The 20,513-nt window shown below is 37.1% G+C and overlaps 1 protein-coding gene across 2 annotated transcripts; it reads left to right on the top strand.

The window, feature by feature from the left end:
- The first annotated feature begins 2,019 nt into the window (after positions 1-2,019).
- LOC105047196 (protein REDUCED WALL ACETYLATION 1) lies at positions 2,020-16,838 on the top strand. 2 transcript variants are annotated; one of them, XR_832401.4, is made up of 18 exons: positions 2,082-2,222; positions 2,331-2,369; positions 4,866-4,957; positions 6,278-6,415; positions 6,508-6,564; positions 6,651-6,723; positions 7,608-7,766; positions 11,790-11,939; positions 12,073-12,328; positions 12,420-12,541; positions 12,733-12,819; positions 12,908-12,996; positions 13,095-13,157; positions 13,272-13,328; positions 16,036-16,132; positions 16,208-16,363; positions 16,459-16,533; positions 16,622-16,838. XR_832401.4 is itself a non-coding variant. In XM_010926014.4 (17 exons), exons 2-17 carry the CDS (start codon positions 2,337-2,339, stop codon positions 16,462-16,464), a joined length of 1,635 nt encoding a protein of 544 aa, XP_010924316.1. In that variant the 5' UTR covers positions 2,020-2,222; positions 2,331-2,336; the 3' UTR covers positions 16,465-16,727. The 2 variants fall into 2 exon arrangements, 1 of the variants encoding a protein (XP_010924316.1); XM_010926014.4 differs by having other exon boundaries at positions 2,020-2,222; positions 16,459-16,727.
- Positions 16,839-20,513: the final 3,675 nt, after the last annotated feature.

Raw genomic sequence — 20,513 nt, forward strand, 5'->3', positions numbered from 1 at the left:
ACGGGAGCCGGGCTCCACCCACGACTTCAGTCGCAAGGAGGACTTCGCTCGGACTTCTACGGGAGCCGGGCTCCGTCGCCAACTTCAACTACCGGTAAGCCCCGTCCGGACTCCTACGGGATCCGGACTTCATCCCTGACTTCGACCGCAGGAAGACTTCATCCGGACTCCTACGGGAGTCGAACTTCGAGCTCCTGTTGCAAGCAACCCACTCCGAGTTACCACTGCAAACGAACTACCTCAAGTTCCTACTCCGAGCGGCCTTGGCCGAGACTCCTCGACAAATGATCCCCGTCCGGACTTCTACGGAAATCGGACTCCGACCGAACTTCGGCCAACAGGCTTGGACCCCCTGGCAGGCCGCAGTAACGGCCACGACTCTGCTCCACTTCCTGCGATGGATTCCGTGCGGTTCCATCACTCTCTGGCAGGCTGCAGTAACGACCACGACTCTGCTCCACTTCCTGTGATGGATTCCGCGCGGCTCCATCACTCCCTGACAGGCCGCAGTAACGGCCACGACTCTGCTCCACTTTCTGCGACGGATATCGTACGGATCCTCCATCCTTTGGTAAGTCGCGACAACGGACGCCGCTCCACTCCCCGCAACAGGCTCCACGTGGCATGTCCCGGTGATAGCCACGATTCCACTCCACTACTCTTCGCAACAAACTTCTCCTGACCCCGGACAGCCCACTGCCAGACGGTTACAAACGTCGCTATCAGTTTGTTGCCCCCTCCACCTATAAAAGGGGGACCCCAGATACGTTATTCTCTAAGCCCTCGTTTTTACCTAGAAACTCTGCTAAAATTTTCGTTCGAGCACTCCTTTCTTGTTGAGGCAGAGAACTGACTTGAGCGTCGGAGGGTCTTGTCGGAGCAACCCCACCTCCAGTTTAGACTTCTTTTGCAGATCCCGACGGCGACCGCGACTCCCTCGACTCCAGCTTCTCCGGCTCAAACGGATTTTTACACCAACACTCACAATAATTAAAAATTGGTTAGTCTCTTAGACGTGTATGACTCTATTTTTCTTTCTATAAATAGAGCGATGGAAGATTTTTAAGATAAGTTCTCAAAAATTATTCTCTCTTTTTTTTTTTATTCTTTATCTTTGACCTGAGTGTTGGAAAGTCCTAGTTCGGCCATCGAAATTGCCTCTAATCTCGGATATAAGATTTTGACAGGAACATTCGTAATAAAAAAAATAACCTAATCTGCTATACTGTTCGTCCTCCGAAAAAGCAAGAGACAGCCGTTGCCAGATGGGATAGATGAGTTTAGACCCGTCGCTGCTAGTGGAGGTGGCATTATGGTGGGTCGGGAAGGGGGAAGGCGGTCAGATCCACCGTGGCCGGAGTCGTTGAGTCATGGAAGAGAAAGGGCGGGAGCCACGGTTCTCACTTCTCTATTGGGATCGGTTTCTTTAATGGTGGTATGGAGATCTTTCAGCAAGTTTTAGGACACGGAAGCCAGCATGATAGCGGTGGGAGGGAGGCCAAACCGGCGAGAGAAGGAGCGGATCCTCTGGAGTGAAGAGGAGAAGCGTGATGAATGAGAAGGGTTATTAAATTCTTTTTTATGAGGAGAACGATGCTGCTAGGATCTCTTAAAAAGAAGTTTTTATGTGAACCGTTGGGTCTATAACAATTCACGTGGATCCCATTGGCCACTGATCTGCACCCTTTTGGAGATTATTCAAATAAGTTCTATAATTACACCTGCTCACAATATTTGGTGGCTACTGGGGCTCGCTTCTAGACTGACTTACATTAAAAAATAAAAAAATAAAAAAACTTGCTCATAGAATTCATATGCGGACATCAAGCTCGCCCGTTGCCGCTCGAATCCATCTCATCCACAAGATTCGATCTTGCATAGAATCTTTGATGCGCGCTGCGCGCTCTGTTTCTCTCCTTTTCTTTTATTTTATATTAGTATATTTTATTTCAATTAATCAGGTGACCTAACAAAGACCAGAAGTCATTCAACTGCTCCCCTCCTCTATATTCCCCGCGGAAGGGCGACTCCTCTTCCGACATCCCACCCGACCTCTATTTTTTATTCTGGTGGTCCTCGGTTTACTACAGATCGGCGCTTTCTTTAGGGTTTATATTTCCCTTCTCCCCACCCACTCGATTCCCGGTGTCGATGTAGATTCGTCTCTGATCCTGCCGGAGATCTAGGAAGAAGAAGAAGATTGCTGATCCCTTCCCTCGGAGGTAATCTGGTCTCATTACTTTTTTCTTTCTCCTTTTTGGCTGTTTGTTTTCATGGAAGATTGTTAGTTTTTGATTCCGTTCGTTCTTGATTTTTGATGCTCAATGCAGACGAAGATGGTGGTATCTGGTCCTGTGACTCCGGGACAGGTATGCAGTTCTATCATTTGTTACGGAAAGATTACTTGATTGTTCGATTGTTTGATGAGAAAGGAGATCAATTTATTATTTTCTTTCCTTTTGATCAGTTTCACTTCTTTACGGATTGGTTTTGGAACGTGTGCTGGATTTGTAGTTGGTTTTGGTTGCTATGAGCTAGTTCTGGCGGCGGGTTTTGAGTCTTAGTTTGTTTGTGTTGAATGTCGGTAACAACCGATTTTAGGCAAGATCGGGATCGAATTCCTTTCCTCTTCTTGATTCGGCGATCGTGTCTGTCATCTGATGGTTGTTTTTTGTGTTGAACGTGTTTGACTTTTGACATGGTGAACAATGTGTGGTCACCTGCATAATCCATTGGCACAGACAAGTCGGGCCTTTTTTGGACCCTTCACCACGGTCAGGTGCATGGACACTGTCCGTGTTTTTGTTTCATCTGGAATATTCAAGAAATATTTGAGGCAACGAGTGATATCGGATTATTTTCCATCCTACCAAACCTTTGACGTGCTGAAAGTCGAACCACCATGTACCTTTTAAATTATTTCTTGTCTTCAGTGCCTTTCAGTGTGGTAAATAAATTTGGGAAAACCTCACAGTGATCCTTGGAGAATGAGAGTGAAAAGAATTAGGATGTCCTCACCTAGTCAACTAGGAGAGGTTTGCGTTGTTTAGGGACTTCTGAAAGAGTCCTGGAAAACTTAAATATTAAACGAATCTTACAAAGCTGGAGGAAGACAAATATCTCATCCATGAAGACCTTTAAAGATGCATACATTAATTTGGACATGTCAACAGTCTTGGAGTTTTAGTACTTGGTAATGTTGCTTGGAAGTGTGATGTCTTATTCTTGTTCCAGTGCTTTTATTTGGCATCAGAAGGCCCAAGTGCAGGGTGATTTTTTTCTCGGAAGACAACTTATAAAGAAGAATTTTATTTTGACAAGATGGTGGTCGGTATCTTATTAGAAAGGTAAATGTCAAATCATCTTATTAATTGTCAGGTGGCTTGGTCATCTACAGTGGGGTGTAAATGAGTCGAGCCGCTCGTGAGCTATTTAAGCTTGACTCGACGTGGTTATTATCGAGAATAGTTTTTTGAGTTGAACTCAAATTGCAGAATACTTAACTCAAAAGCTCGTGAGCCTACTCGAATTTATGTATATTTTTAATAATATTATTTTTATTTATAATATATATATGTGTGTGTGTGTATATATATTATCATAATTAGTAGACTAAGGCTTGATTTCAAGCCAGAACTTGAGCTTGAGTATGACTCGGTTGATATTTGAGTCGAGTCGAGCTGATCTCGAGTTTTATCTATTTTTTATCGAGCTGAACTCAAGCTTGGGATATTAAGGCTTGGTCGATCTTGAGCTGAGTTTCGATTCTGAGTATTTTGAATTAAGTTGAACTCGAGCTTCCAACTACTCGACTTGACTCGGCTTGATTGCACTCCTAATCTGCAGTGTTGGGAGTAATATTGTTAGTGTATTTGCAATTGATAGTGAGTCAAGCTTTGGTCTTTGAAATATTGTTGGTGTATTTGCAGTTGATGGTAAGTCAAGCTTTGGAGTCTTTGAAATGGAACTTTGGGTTGTTCTAATGTGCAGTTGTATGGCCTTTGGGAAAAAAGGAAGAAGAATAAAGTGATTCGATGACAAAGTTACATTTTTATCCTTATAGAAGTGTTTAGAGGAAATAAATAGATTGTTTTAAATTTGTGAGCTGGTGATTACTTGCAAGAGATCAGATATAGACAGCCAACTTTAATATTTTCTTCTTTCACTCTTAACAAGCTGGGAGTCTTCTGGTCAACTTAGATGGAAGTGCATTTGGATGCTGAGGTCCTTTTGACACTGTAGGTTTGCTTTAAAACCATAATGTTGTTCTTTTATTTGCGATTTCCAGTACTTTAGGAAAATACTTCTAACAAGGTGCAGGCAAAAGCTTTTATTGTTATTTCAAGATGAACTCAAGCCTAGATCCTTGTGCACCTCTTAGGGTTTCCGGGTGAGGGAATTCAAAAAAAATGATTTTTACGATTTTTTTGGTGGATGTTGGAACACCATCCTGAAGGGTAGTCTGTATCTTGAAGTAGGTGCATGGACATTGTTATAGAACTAGATCATGAATCCCTTGCCTGCGGGGGTCTAGGGAGGGTTAATGTTTTCTGTTCTCTGTGCCTCAGGTTTTTCTTTTGGTTTTGTGGAATCCTATGGTGTCTTGTAACTTCCTTTTTCTACTTCTTTTCTGAAAAAGTTATAGTTCTTTATCTGACTCCAGTTTATAGGAATAATAGGTGAACCTTTCATTTGTGCATTGACTATATTCACCTTGGCTTTTCTAATCATCCATTGGAATGTATCAAATTTCACTTTGAAGTGCAAGTATGGTGGCTACCTTAATTTATTCATGTATATCTTATGTCTCTTTCTAGATGATTTTCAACTACCACTGACCTTTCTTTTATTTTTTTTTTCTGCAGATTTCATTTTTGCTTGGTTTTTTTCCTGTGTTCGTAGCATGGGTATACTCAGAAATATTGGAATACAGAAAATATTCCTCTCCTACTAAAGTGTAAGTTATTTATTACAATACCAAGAACAAATCATACAGCTTTATCATTTTGAATCTTATTGTATTCATTTGAGTAGGCAGGACAGACAATTATAATCAACATGCAGAATAGAAATGGTCTCCTATCTGTGATTTTGGAGATTCAGAATTTCTGATGTCGACCTTTCTAGTGGGATAATAATAGCAATTAGATCATCCACTCTAATTTGCAAGCAGAATCGGACACACACACACACAAACATATACATAGATATACATATATGTATACATATATACATATATGTATGCATATATGTATGTGTGTATATATGTATATGTATATATTGTATGTATATATATATATCTATATATACACATATGTATACATATGTATACATATATACAGATATATACATATATATACATATATGTATACATATATACATATATGTATATATGTATGTATATATATATATATATATGTATATGTATATATGTATGTATATGTGTATATGTATGTATATGCATATGTATATATGTATGTATATGTATATGTATCTATACATATACATATATGTATATGTATCTATATATATATGTATATGTATCTATACATATATGTATATATGTATCTATATACATATATGTATATGTATATGCATACATATAGGCATATGTATATGCATATATGTATATATGCATGTGTGTGTATGTATATATGTATGTAATGATCATTTTAGTTGAAAAGGGCATCCTAGTGCATGAGGCTCCTCTAGTATATGCAGCCTTACCTCCATGTGTGTGGAGGCTATTTCAGTGTTTCAATCCTATGACACCGCAATCTCAGTGGAGCAATCTTACCATTGCACCAAGGCCTGCCCTCTAATGATCATTTTAGTTCTGCTTTGGTAATTTCTTTCTTTTTTTCCTTTGATAGTTTCCGGCATATGATAATTGATGTCTGATCTATATGTTGGATTTGGCATGAGGTATGCCTATGTTAGCAAGTAATAGACCTTGAATCCCCAGATATATGTATTAACCATTACTGGCATCCTTTTCCCGCTATAATAAGGTGCCACAATTGTGATGGACTATCCAAGTTTGTAAGGACGATTCCTTACTCAAGCAGTCTGTCATGCAAATCAGATGGATCAGGCTGCATTAAATCTCTCAAGACATAAGATATCTATTCACAAATAGACAGGACCACAGTCGAGAAAATGATTGGTTTCATGTTACATTGGAAACATCCGTTAGAGTCAGCCGAAACCTATTAACATGGCTCCACCCCCAAATTCTAGCCCTACTCTAAGCAAAGCTTTATATTCTGTTTTGCAGTCATTCGGATGTAAATTTGGTTGAATTGGGAAATGAAACAATTAAGGAAGATGATCGAGCTGCTTTGCTTGAAGGAGGGCTATCGAAATCGTCATCTGCAAAATTTCAGAACGCGTCTGTGCAGGCAAATTTATTCAGGTTGTTGACAATACAAGATAGAAGAAAATCTTAGTTATTAATGTATATGACTCATAAACTGTTGAGATGTATTATTTATTTATGTATTGCAGGTTTATAAAAATGGACAAGTCTTTCTTGCTTGAAAATAGAGCAATACTAAGGGCGATGTAAGATTCTTCAGCATACCTTCTGAGCCAGTGCTCAACAGCTTATTATTTTTTTGTTCCTGAATTAATTCATAACCATTGTGCAGGTCAGAATTTGGGGCGACTCTGGTTTACTTCTACATCTGTGACCGCACAAATGTGTTCTCAGAATCGAAGAAGGTCTTAAAATTAGATGTTGACTTGTTTTTATTCTAGACTGGATAAATTGGTGATGCAGCTTTTTTGTACATTCATGATGGTTTATTTCACACAAACCATTTTACACATGTAAGAAATAAAACTAGAAATTTAAAGGCTATTGATGCATGATTCCTGACACTAGGTACCTCTATCCTCTGTTGCTAATGTCCATTCAACATCAGAAATTCATTTGACACCAATATACTTGTCATAGCAGCCCAGAGTTATTCCAGACAAGTTATAAGAAAACAAGGGTTTAATAATAGCTGTTCAGTATGAGGAAACATGTCTTTAGTTCCCCTTCAAACTTGCATTTTTTTCCTCACTATATAATCCAACTTTTAACTTCTGCCAATGGCTTAACATTATGATGGTTCACTGATCTTGCACTCGCCCAATCATGTTGATGCCTCGTATTTTTATATGAAATGTGACCCTTCATATTGGAATTTTTGGCCATTTTTTACACATTCAAATAAATGAGAGTCAACTAAAGCGACACCTGCATTGGCTCCCATTTCTAAAAGGCCTACTCGAAAGAAGAGTAAAAAAGATGCAAAATTTGGGTGCATATAACAATACTTCTACACCCAGAGCAACTTAATTATGATGTGATTATTTTTAGCTTTTCTAGACAACTGTCTATATATCTGTACACTGTGGCCAATTCTATTGTTTTCCTATTTTCTCTTGCTAGGAATTTTGTTAACAAGTGTGAACATTCTCAAATCTATATTGTTTCCATAAATATATGTGCTGCAAATTGAATTATGAATCCAAAGCTGCTTCATTCTGTCATATGTTTTAGACCATTGACCTCTCATCTAATTTATCTTGTCTGATCTATGACTTCACTTTGCCAGAATTACAGCCGCGACCTGTTTCTTTTTCTTTACATTCTTCTTATCATAGCTTCAGCCATGACTTCTCTTAAGAAGCATCAGGAGAAGTCTGCATTCTCAGGGAAATCTATACTGTACTTAAATCGGCATCAAACTGAGGAATGGAGAGGATGGATGCAGGTTGGTGACTTGTCATTACCCCCATTTTCTTGTGCTCATTTTTCAATTGTAACTAATTGATCTTGACCTTAGTGCTATAAATCCTCTAATGGACATTTTGATTGATGAATGATTACATTATATCGTGCTCTTTTATATTTATACTCTTTATTAGATGTTTTTATCATACCAATTTTAATGATGAATGAAAAGCTCCTAGCAACACTATATATAAAAGTTGATTTGGGTATTTCTGCCCTTTTAATCAGTTGCACATGTTTAATGGTCCGTTAGCTAAACTGATACTTTCACTCTTCAAATTTGTAGCGATTCCCTTTATCTCTACAATAATGTGTATGCTATATTTTTTTGGTCCGGAATGATGTTTATTTGTTGAAGGGGACTAGTGATTTGCAATTAAAAAGAGCTGACATCTTCTCTTTCTTTTTTTTTTCCATGTGAGTGATCATGGAAATCTGAAAGAGAGGATAGATCATGGATTCAAAAATTGTTGGAATGGATTGGTATGATCAGTATTGTACCATTCTAACATGAAACTAATATTGGTATAGGTGTCAAGATGTTGCAACACTGTATCATTATGAAACACTGTGTACAGATGTGTAGCGGCTATACTAGGTCATATCGATGTGCACTTGATGGCTATCATCCCGACAGTAGCAGTGTATGTAGTTTTTCATTTTTTTTAAGCTGTCGGTTCTATTATGTACAGTCAGTATCGATACTATATTGGTACCGTACCATTTGATAGAATAATGGTATGAGATTTGGTAAATAATACTTTTGTAGAGGTGGTAATCAAGGTTGGCCGAATCGGTGCTATGACCTATACCAGTTAAGTCCCAGGTCATAGGATCGAGTTGGTATGATATGACACCATACCATGCTGACTCATGGTACACAACAATATTGGTTTAAGCAATCTAGGGTTTCATCCTAGAATCTAGAGAGAGGGGGAAGGATGGAGGGAGGGACAGGGGTTCCGACATCCTATTGGTGGCTAGTGAAGAAGATCATGGTGGTGGACGTGGTGGAGCCTGTGGAGATCAAGATCATTGAAGGCAATGTGATGGTGAATGTGAGCTCAGCATTGTTGATGTTGAGGCTGCAATAGTCGTGTGCATCACACCTAAGCTAATGGGTGGTGTTGAGTCGGGGATCATCAATGATAGGAGAGAGAGAGGAGAAAGAGAAGGGTTGGGACTTGGGATAGGATGAAATTAAGATAGTAGAGGAGGATAGGATTGTTGATAAGAATAGGGGGTTGATTTAGCCTAGTCGAACCAGGTTGGTATTCTCTCTCTGTTCCATTTTGATAGCTCTAACTATTCTTGTTTGGGGCCGATTTGATCCGGTATACCTCAAACCAAGCAGTATGGGACACTTTGGCAAACCTTAGTGGTGATTATCAAAACTAATATACTCTTGGGGTAAAGAATGGGCTAACAATACTAATTGTTTGGCCATTTTCAAGTAGTTTCTTTAGTGACCTTTGACTTTTCATGTTGTTTTCTGTCAATGTAGACTTGGTGTAAGGGTAACATTGTGATTCAAAAGTCATGGAATTAGGATGAATGTACCTATTAAGATTAAGAAATCACAAGAGGAGATCTTGGAGATGCAAATGATGACAATTTAGTGAACATGTGTGGCTTACAACTTTTAATTTTATAAACTGTGATTAAAGTGTGGTGACTATTAAGGACACTATGTGCCCAAGAGCCTTCAGATTTGTGGAGGAAAAGAGCAAAGACAAACACATTGGAGAGGTCAGGGAAAACCTATGATGTGATTGTTAAAATTTTTTCTCTTTACTCTCTTTTTCTCTTTTGCAATTTGATTTTCAATCTAATGTGGTTCTGTTGTGACACAAACTTTGGCATGAAGGTTGTTGTATGATTGGAAAGGGGCCATGTAAAGCAGATGAATGTGCTTGCCTAAGTGAATCAAGCACAAAAAGAAATCTTGGAGTGTGGCAGATGGCAACTTATGCATGATTTGACACCTGTCTTTCTCTAAAAGCATGGCAGGCCTCAAGAGAGTTACATATACTCCAACCTTTAGAACAGAGACATTTGTAAGGAAGCCTAGTTTCATTAGTATTCAAGAAAATAATGCTAAAGCCTAGGTTGCAGGACTTGATGGTGATGGGAGATTGCATGCTGATGATTTCCTTGATTTCTTTAACACAATCACTTGTTCAAGGATTGCTTCAATTGAAATATTCATCCAGCAGGTATGAAAAATAATTGTTACAACAGCATTTAATATTAAAAAATGGCAACATGAGAGGAAAAGGGATTGAAATCCAAATGTTGGAGCACAATAAGATAAACTGTAAATTCTCCTTTGTAAAATGGTTATCCAACAATGAGAGTATACTTAGGCTTTGTTGTTCTTGTATGATGCTGTCTAGGATGCTTATAAAGATATGCTGCAAAGGAACATAATACTCTATAGATTAAAGAGAGGATGTCATGTTTGCAGGCTGTCCATGCAAAATTTTCATGAAGTGCTCTTCTTTTAGCAGCACTAAAATAGAGCAGAAAATAGCTAAGTTATTATTCAACTCCACGATTGGATGGTCAGCCCCCGGGGATATTTTTAAGTATGAAGGGTAGTAGGGCATCCCAATGTATGAGGCTCCCACCACTGCGGTGTCTAGATAGGGTCAAGTGCACTCAGCCTTACCCATGCATGTGGAGAGGTTGATTCTATGTTTTGAACCAATGACACCCAGTTCACCATGGAGCAACCTTTTCATGGCACAGCCGCAGAGGCCTGCCTTCTTTTTAAGTACGAAGGATAACATACAAATATGGAATGCTAATGCCATTTTTGGAAAAAGAGCATAGCAAGATGCGCACATGGCAGCACATATGTTTGGAGAAAGCCCTTTCAATAAGTGTGGTACAGAAGACATGACCTTAAAAAGATAACTTATGATACCTAAGCACTAAAGCACATATACCCTAAAGCAGCTATTGCTTTCTGCAGTACTTACTGAGCATTGATAATCATCTAATGATCTGATATGTGTGGGATGTTTTCCTCAGTGTCCCTTTATTTATTCTTTTTTGATTGGTAGTGATTGTCGTGAGCATACGGACTGCACTTTCAAGATATGTCATGGATACTTTTGACGGTTAGTAGATTATCGGTCTATCATGTTATGCAGGTCAAAACCTAGATTCATGACCCATGAGGAAGAGACCTACTGGTTGACAATGGTGGCAAAGCCACATGCAAGTATATTTCTTTCTTTGGTATTTCTTTTTTCCACTTCTATCTTCATCCTTCTATTTGTCTGCACTCATCTTCTCTTTTAACCCAGCTTGACTCCAGTCTACTTATCCTCCACCCAACGCCCCCATCTTTTGTGTGTGCATCAGCAGATGGGTGGATGCGGGTTTTCTCTCTGTGTCGGTTGGGGTGGGGGGGCTCATGGGGGGATCCTCTTCCTATAAAATGCTGACATCTAATAATGGGCATTATGGATGATTATTTCTAGAAATGCATCAGTTTGACATCATTATATGGTCTATGATCTATGGGTTTGAATGATGCCCGAATGGTAAAGTACACTGTGATGATGCACTTGGGTGGATTTTTTTGACCCTATTTTGTTTTTAAACTTTCAATGTATTTTGAGTTTTTTTTGAACATTTAAATGCGAACTATGGCCTTTTTCTTTGTTAACGATTGCTAATTAGTTAAAATTATTGAATATATTTCCGCACCAGACAAAAATTCAATGTTTGTCATATTTGTATATATGCAAAACATATATTTATTTTTATGTCTCATCCTCTCTTTATCTGAAGCAATTATTTTACCGGCCACTGCTTTTATTGTCTATTTTTGTCAATGATTTCATGAGACTGCAGGACCATGTTGACATTTCAGTTGTGGTTATGATGTTCTGCACCATAAAAGCTGACTGCCTTATGGCATTATAATTATAAATTTTCCTTGCTATGAAAAGAATTACTAAGTATTCACTCTTAAGTATCCTCTCCCCAGGTCTTATTTTTGATGTATCACTACTTCGCCGCCACTGAGATATACAATGCAATACGTGTATTCATTGCTGCTTATGTGTGGTTGACTGGATTCGGGAACTTCTCTTATTATTATATACGGAAGGATTTTAGCCTTGCTCGGTTTGCCCAGGTGCCTTCGATGAATACCCTTATTAAAGCTTGGTTGATTACCGTTTCCCTTATTAAAGTTTGTATGTTCCTTTTTATGTATCTTATTATCTCTTATTAATATTAAAATACAACACTCATCTATTCAAATGCAGATGATGTGGCGGCTAAATTTGTTTGTGGCTTTCTGTTGCATTGTCCTGAACAATGACTACATGCTGTATTATATATGTCCAATGCACACTCTTTTCACCCTTATGGTGTATAGTGCTCTTGGAATTTTTAACGAGTATAATGAGATTGCATCAGTAATGGCTGTGAAAATTGCTGGTTGTTTTTTGGTGGTGATCTTAATTTGGGAAGTTCCTGGAGTTTTTGATCTTGTATGGAGCCCTTTTACTTTTCTATTAGGTCAGTAAATGTGAATGCCATTCCCCATCAACTTTTTTTTGTCATTCATCTCAAGGGTCATTCACAAATGTGCTGAGTTTGTGGGATGCAGGGTACAAAGATGCGAATCCTTCTAAAGCTAACTTATCTCTCCTGCATGAGTGGCACTTTAGATCTGGCCTTGATCGCTATATTTGGATTATTGGAATGATATATGCATACTATCATCCCACTGTAAGTTGCTTTCGTGCTGGTGACATGGCTGATGAAATGAAGATTTCCTGTTTGGATTCTAGCATGTAGCTTTTTTGATATTAGTATTTGCATTATCATGAAGCCTGTGCATGTATAATCTTGAATGCCGTGTATTTGAGTTGTCTGCTTTTCTCAAGGTTGCTTATTTTTTCAGCCTTTTACCATAATAGGTTGAAAGATGGATGGAGAGACTCGAGGAATCTGAAACTAAAGTGAGGTTGTCAGTTAAAACAAGCATAGTTACTGTTTGCTTGGTGGTGAGTTGTGATTTTTTCTATTAAAAGCAAAGTGAGCTCTTCCAGTGAATACCACAGTATGCAATAACATTTATTTTATGCTTTGTAGGTTGGTTATGTGTGGTACGAATATATCTATAAGCTAGACAAAATTACGTATAATAAGTTCCATCCATACACATCATGGATTCCAATCACGTGCGTATTTGAAATTTTACTCCAAGTTGTATTAACTTAATTATTGAATTCATATGCCCAACCTACTAAATAATAAATCTGATCTCAATTCACTCCAGCGTTTACATTTGTTTGCGGAACTTCACTCAGCAATTACGAAGTTCTTCTTTGACTCTCTTTGTGTAAGTTGCATCTATAACCTTTGTGATACCTTCTCTCTATATTGTAAGCTTCAGATGTTTTTTCGTTGGTTAATATTGTTCTTAATCACTCCTTCATTATTTTCTCTCTGTAAGGTGGCTTGGCAAGATTACACTGGAAACCTACATCTCTCAGATCCATATCTGGCTAAGGTATGGATAGTTTCATGTTTTGCTGGATTTCCTACAGCTGCTTTTGAATATCTTCTCAAAGTACTTTACCTAAAACAATTGATAGTTTCATACCAAAGCTTAACCAACTAGCCCAATTTCTATCATTCGGACTAGCTTAAGGAACAAGGCTATGGTCTATGAAAATTGATATTTTGCATATGGATCTCATTTTGACATGGTTAACCAGCTAGAGTTCAGTTTGTCACCATCTTTCTCTTAAAAAGGAGTTACATTGGGTTCAGGGTTTGAACCCTGTGGTGGAGAACCAACCATATTTCTCAAAAAAAGGATATTCATTTTGACGTGGAATATTTGCACTGTGAATTGGCATGCTGGTATGTCTGCTGGCATGCACCCTGGGAGACCTGGGCCAGCAGGAGACATGGGTGTGTGCCGAGGTGTTCTAGTTGTCAGTTCATGCAGGTCTATCGAAACTTTCTGGTTCAGTGCGGACAGAATGGACTGGTACAAACCAACATTGAGCCAAAAGGCTTCGAAAGCCTTTTTGTTTCTTCACTCCATACCCAGTGAGGGAGGGAATGAGCTTTTTCTTGGTTTTGGAGTGCATATATCTGGAGTTGGATATATGTGTTGTGTTTCAACATCACGCACCGTCTATTTATTTATTTATTGGCCAGTGTGTCACTAACATGTAATACTATGTCATGCTGTCTTAAATTATACATTATATGGTAATTAACATGCATATGTATCTTGATTTTTGATTGTAGGTTGTTATTTCGTTGATTTTTATCCTTGTTTTCTTTCTGTACATAAAACCACCCCAAAGGGCCTCAGAAAGTATTGTTACCTGCTGAATAAATTTGGTTATGTTTCAGCATTACCTGGACTATAAGTTTTGGGTTTTGATGCATTAGACACTTGGGATATTCACTTATTATACACTTTCATACCATCAAATTGCGATGCCATCATATTATGTGTCTACTTTGGGCAAATTTTATATGGTACGTTTTAATTTTAACATAATCATAAAAAACCATGTTATCATTTTTTATGAGCATAAGTAGCATAGATCTAGCACATTATTCATTATATGCATACATCGATATATATTTACGCATACATATATAATATATAAATGTGTCCCCATGTTTTTAGAAGATTCCTATGTCCAGTTCTTCTGGACAGTGTGGTCACTTGAAACCCATGTCATGTGTCCAAGTAACCTTGATAATTAAGGTTGCATGGATGTGGTCCACGCTTTGTGGTTCTATAGATAAGACATTGGTGTTCTTGTGGATTGGTATACATAATGAACTTTATAATGCTACAAAGTCTTGTTGGAATTAGGAAAAGATCAAGATCCTGCATGACTTGGTAACAAAAAGCCTCTACTATATTACATTGTATAGAGTAAGCTTGCACCCTCGGCAGTTGATGTTGTGATTTGGGCTGAGCCAAGCCTATCATTATTATCTTGGCATGTTCAACTGAAATCAAGATCACTTGCATGAAATCTGTCAATATTCCCTTCCCTCTTTTCTGAACAATCCACTCGAATCAATTTTCTTACCTCTGGTGGCCTTTATTTTCTGCCACATGTTAGAAGAATTTCAGTCTATTTTCCCACATGATCTGTCTGATTGCACAATTTTCAATAGTTTACTAAAACTAATACTCACTCGATTGCTTCCTCATTTTGCCATGTCTACCTTATAATTCTCAGTTCGCAAGGTCATTTTATAAGCAGATTAACTTTATCATGTACACTATGGTGGGCCTTGCAACTGTCATAAATTATTGGTTGATCTGTAGATATTCATAAATGGGTCTTGAAAAGAAAGCCTACTCAAAGAGGATCCAATGTTATACATTGGAAAAAAGTCATTCGGTAAGGATGCAATGTCTGTCAGTGGAGTCCCTTTCTTGAGGTCCTTTTTGGTTTACTTAATTCCCACCATTATGCAGCTCTGATGCCAGTTCAGATGACATGCTCACCTCCAGCCTCTCTGATCTGTATGGAAATATATTCATTTTCTCTTTATCTGCATAACATAGTTTGTTTGGACTTTGGACTGTGGATGCATCAGAGGGCTCTGGATCATTGAGATTTCTCATATACTTAGTATTAGCTTTCAGTTTTTCTGTACTTTGTTTTATTTTTCAGTTTTAGTGGTTTTTAGAGTGTTTATGGATAAGATTGGAAGATCTCACAGCCACATTAAATGGTTACAGGTGACTATGTTGCGTAAATTAAAAATAAGTCTAGTTGTCCATTAATAGGTAGCTGGGCAAAGTAATATGGTGATACTTTTCATGTTCATGCTAAAGTAGCCATGACAGTGACCTATTTTTCACCAAGGGTACTTTCAGAATGATAGAAAATGTTGTTTTAGGGTTTTCATTTAATAATTCTTATGCTTTGTATTTCTTAATTTTGGATATTGTTATAAGAGTTTGTTCGATTGCAAGAAAAAGAGCTTAGAGTTCTTTTTTTTTTCCTTGAATCTGGCTTTCCATCTGTTTGTTTTGGCAAAAAAGTAAACCCAGAAAAAACTTTCTTGATTTTTTGGAATATTAAACGTTTCATATTTCACCAAGAAAAATGAAAATTGAATTCAATGCCCCCTCTGCGAAAATTAGAACTTAGGAAAAGCTTTCTTGATTTTATGGTTTTGCCAGGCCTAATCAATTCTAATATTTGTCTTGGATTGGTATGCAGGTCAAGCACGCCTAATGGTCAGCCCAAATGGCTTCTTTGTTTCATTCCAGATTATCCATTGCTCAATTTCCTTCTTACTACTGCAATCTATCTCTTTGTAAGTTAATTTGCTTGAATTGACGAGAATTTGTTAAGTAACTATAACTAATAGATTATGACGTGCATGTCACAGATATCCTACCGAATCTTTGATCGGACAAATTTGCTCAAGGCAGCTTTTATTCCCACTAAAGACAACAATCGCCTCCTGCATAATTTTATTGCAGGAGCAGTCATTTCCTTCTTCTTGTATTGTATCTCATGGGTTCTTCTTATGCCTGTTGCATCGGTATGTTACACTACCTGTTTTTATTTTATATTTTGATGAGCTGATCAAAACTGAACTGATTTCACATAGTTACTGAATACCAACTTCATCAACAGGGATAACAAATTGCTACAAATGTTAATCTGAGGTTTCCCGCTGGTTAGCAAAATATTCAAATTACTGTCTACAAGGTAGTTTGAATTCTTTGGCCAAAAAATGGACTCTTTTGAAGATCATTTTGCTCCGTGACTAACAATCGGCTTTGGTACATTGTTATAGAGAGGAGGAAGAACTAGAGCTGTCCAGATTCAGAGGCATTTTGATTTGTGGGCTTCAAAGCCTAGGAGTTGTATATTTGTGGGGGCGGGGAGATGATCTTAGGATCTTGGAATTGGCCATTCATCACCCATTGCCCTTCTAACATGAAGAAGGTAATTCCAGTGGGTCCCACCTGTTGTTTTCCTGACAACTTAATGTAATCATTTCATTGATTTAATGTTGGTGAACTTAGGCTCATGAGAATGTAAAGGTTTTTTATCAACTCATTATTTGTACATGTATCATCACATTTTCTGGATTTTCTGCATCTGTTACTCTCGCAGATGAAGCCATACTGTCTTTACTAAAAATCAATAAGCAAAAAAAGAAAAGAAAAAATCAATAAAAAAAGCTTGAACTCAAACAGTTTGGATTCAAGACTGCCTGGAGTTCAACTTCCAAATTGTTTCAATTAGAAGCAGGTAGTCTTGTTGTACAACCAGACTTTGATCCGAATTTCATGGAATTTTTAGCTAAAAACATGTACTTAGATTTGGCATCTTGGAACCATGTGGCGAGCGGCGAACATTCAAAATTTTAAAAAAATGTTAAATGAAAAAGGGATTTGGATGATTGAATATCTTAAAGAAAGGTTAACAAAAAAGACATGCGAGACTATTTATATATTCATATATTTATTTATGTGAAAATAGGCATGAGAGAGGGGGTGAGAATGACATTATGACAACCAACAGAAAAGACTCCAAGGCTAGCAACAATGCATCACTGGTTTGTAACTCGTGAGTATTAATAATCATAAGATTCAGGGATAAATCATGTCAATTTGTTTATTGAGAAAAATTTGAGAATCTTTCAACCAAGAAAATTCAAGAATAATTTAAGTTTTTTAATAATTTAAGAAGAATATATTGGAAATTCAAATGCGAATTTCCAACTTAACACTAGCAGAAAATCTTTATGTTTACATGAGATTAATCTGGTGCCCAAATACCAACAACTGAATTTATCTTCCTTTGCTACTTGCCAGCTATAAAACAGTAAGGGTAATTAGCTAGTCTAGTTGTTGATTGTCCATTATGATTGTTTACACACGCCCAATCCATCTTCTCTATCAATCTTCTTTATGCATAGCGGATCGACTGAGTTGAATTGCCTAAAGACTTGGTTTCCTTGATTGGCTTCTCATGTCCGCAGAGAAGGAAGAGGAAAATGTTGTATGGTTAAGATAATGGAGTTTTTTTTACCGTATTGATATAATTTAATTTTTTTTATTAATTTAATATAGATTTCAATTTATTTATAGAAATAATATAAAAATTATAAAATACTATTTGGAATGATATTTTTTTTAGAAAACATCATTTGAAATGGTATTTTTTTGATCCAAATCAATATAACTCCCATCTACGTAGAACCCAGCTACAAAAAAAAAAAACGCCATTGTGAATGGTGCTTTCAAAAGTGTCATGCCATGTGATGTTTCTAAAAATACCATGTTGCATCATTCAGCGTTTTCAAAAGCACCATTCAGAATGACGTTTTTGAAAGCGTCATGCCACATGGCGTTTTTAAAAATACTATTCAACATGGCGTTTTAAAAAATACCATTCAACAAGGTATTTCTAATTTTTTTTCAATACTTTAGCCTGTGATATATTTTATTTATATTTTTTAAACAAATTTTTTTAGATGCGATATATTTTTTCATTATTATTTATACTTTTTTGTGCGTGATATTATATTTTAAACTAATTTAGATAGTTCTTTGAACGTGATATTTTCTTCTCCAATTTTTTTTCGAGATACATCTGAAAATCATGACAAATCATATAGCATCCTAACACTTGAAATTAAGCAAGCAAAATATCTAAAACTTTAATAAAAATAATAATTAATAATATAAGATAGAACAAAAATATATAATTTATAAAAAAATCCAACAGTACTACAAATTCAAAAAATACTAAGTCTCACAAAGGCGTCGTGGTGCTCGTGGCCGCTTGGACCTTCTCATGAAGATCCTCAACGGTCGCTCCTGCGCTTGTGTCACTTGTGATGGCCCCTCTCTTATATCAGTGGACGTCTTCTGAGCATCCATATCAAGAATAATAGGTGCCGTTGGAGCATCTACGAGCTGAGTAATCTCCTCAACCCCCTCATCTGGATCCAATAATGGACCTATAACGAAAAGATCAGACCATTCAGATGAAGAGTCATGATGTCAACTCAGATCCGGTGCTGTCATCTAGGGCATATAGGAAGATGAAGGCCCTAGCATCTGTAGATCAAAAAGTGATGGCATATATCCAAATGATATTTTTAAGATAATTTTTTTCTTCACTTTAACCTTCGATATGTGATATATTTTATTTATATTTTTAAATCAATTTTTTTGGATGTGTGATATATTTTTTTATTATTATTTATATTTTTTTGTGTATGATATTATTTTTTAAACTAATTTAGATAGCTCTTTTAACGTAATATTTTCTTTCTCAATTTTTTTTCGAGACACATCTAAAGATCATGACAAACCATATAGCATCCTAACACTTGAATTAAACAAGCAAAATATCTAAAACTCCGATAGAAATAATAATTAATTATATAAGATAGAACAAAAATATACAGTTGACAAAAAAAATCTCACAATATTGTAAATCCAAAAAATATTAAGTCTCAAAAGGACGTCGTGGTGTCTGTGGCCGCTTGGACCTTCTCACGAAAGTCCTCAACAGTCGCTCCTACTCCTGTGTCACCTGTGATGACCCCTCTCCTATATCAGTGGACGTCTCCTGAGCATGCATCTCAGGAATAATAGGTGCTACCAGAGCATCTACGAGCTGAGTGACCCCCTCAATCTCCTCATATGGATCCAATAATAGGCCTGTAATAAAAAGATCAGACCACTCAGATGAAGAGTCATGATGCTAATTCGAATCCGATGCTGTCATCTGGGGCATATAGGAAGATGAAGGCCTTGACATCTGTGGATCAAAATATGGTGGCATATGTGCAGCATGTGGCGATGATATCTGCGGAATACATGGTGTTGACATATCTGAAATATGTGGTAATGGTATATATCTCATATCTAACGTATAAGATGCTTCAATCGCCGTCAATGTCCTTAAACATGATCCCTCCATCTCCCGCAGTATCCGGATCTGCTCGTCCTCATCAATCATAGATAGAGCACGATGAGTGTCCGACAAATGATCGGTCTACATAACAAAAAAAATAGCAATATATTATAGATCATAAAATAAAGATATAATGTAGTTATATAAAATATTTTGTATTAACGATGAGAAGTAAAATGAAGACTTAATGAATTGAAATTGAATATAAAATTGACATAAGACATAATTTTCAAGGCCTTACCAACATGCGCACAGTAGAACTCTCACCCTCATATCCTGAAACTGCATACCGAAGTTGTCCGATAACCGATACTGTAATGCTAAGAAATCAAATCATGTAGTCCTTGGTATATGGATGACCTCCCAATATATGATCACCATAAACTATATGATCTCGTCGTGCATTCCAAATGGTGATATACTATGCATGTCTGATACGCCAATCAATATGAACTCTCCCTCGTCGATCAATACGATGAAGTCACTGGCTGATATCAAACTGCTCTGGGATGCTCTGAATCCGACCAAACTGTCGTAGCACACGATCTGAAAGATACCACTCCACCACATCAAAATAAATAAGCAACACCCTAGCAGTCCATATATTATGTCCATCCGTGCAAATCTGTGGTAATATGAACAATATCTGATCTGTGTGTAACTCCCATAAAAACTGATAGAGTTAAAAATAAAGTCAGATTAGTAAGCTCATTTTTTTAATAGACTATGAATAATATAAAATGATATTT

The sequence above is a fragment of the Elaeis guineensis genome, chromosome 6, assembly GCF_000442705.2.
Source record: "Elaeis guineensis isolate ETL-2024a chromosome 6, EG11, whole genome shotgun sequence".
Classification (NCBI taxonomy): Eukaryota; Viridiplantae; Streptophyta; class Magnoliopsida; order Arecales; family Arecaceae; genus Elaeis; species Elaeis guineensis.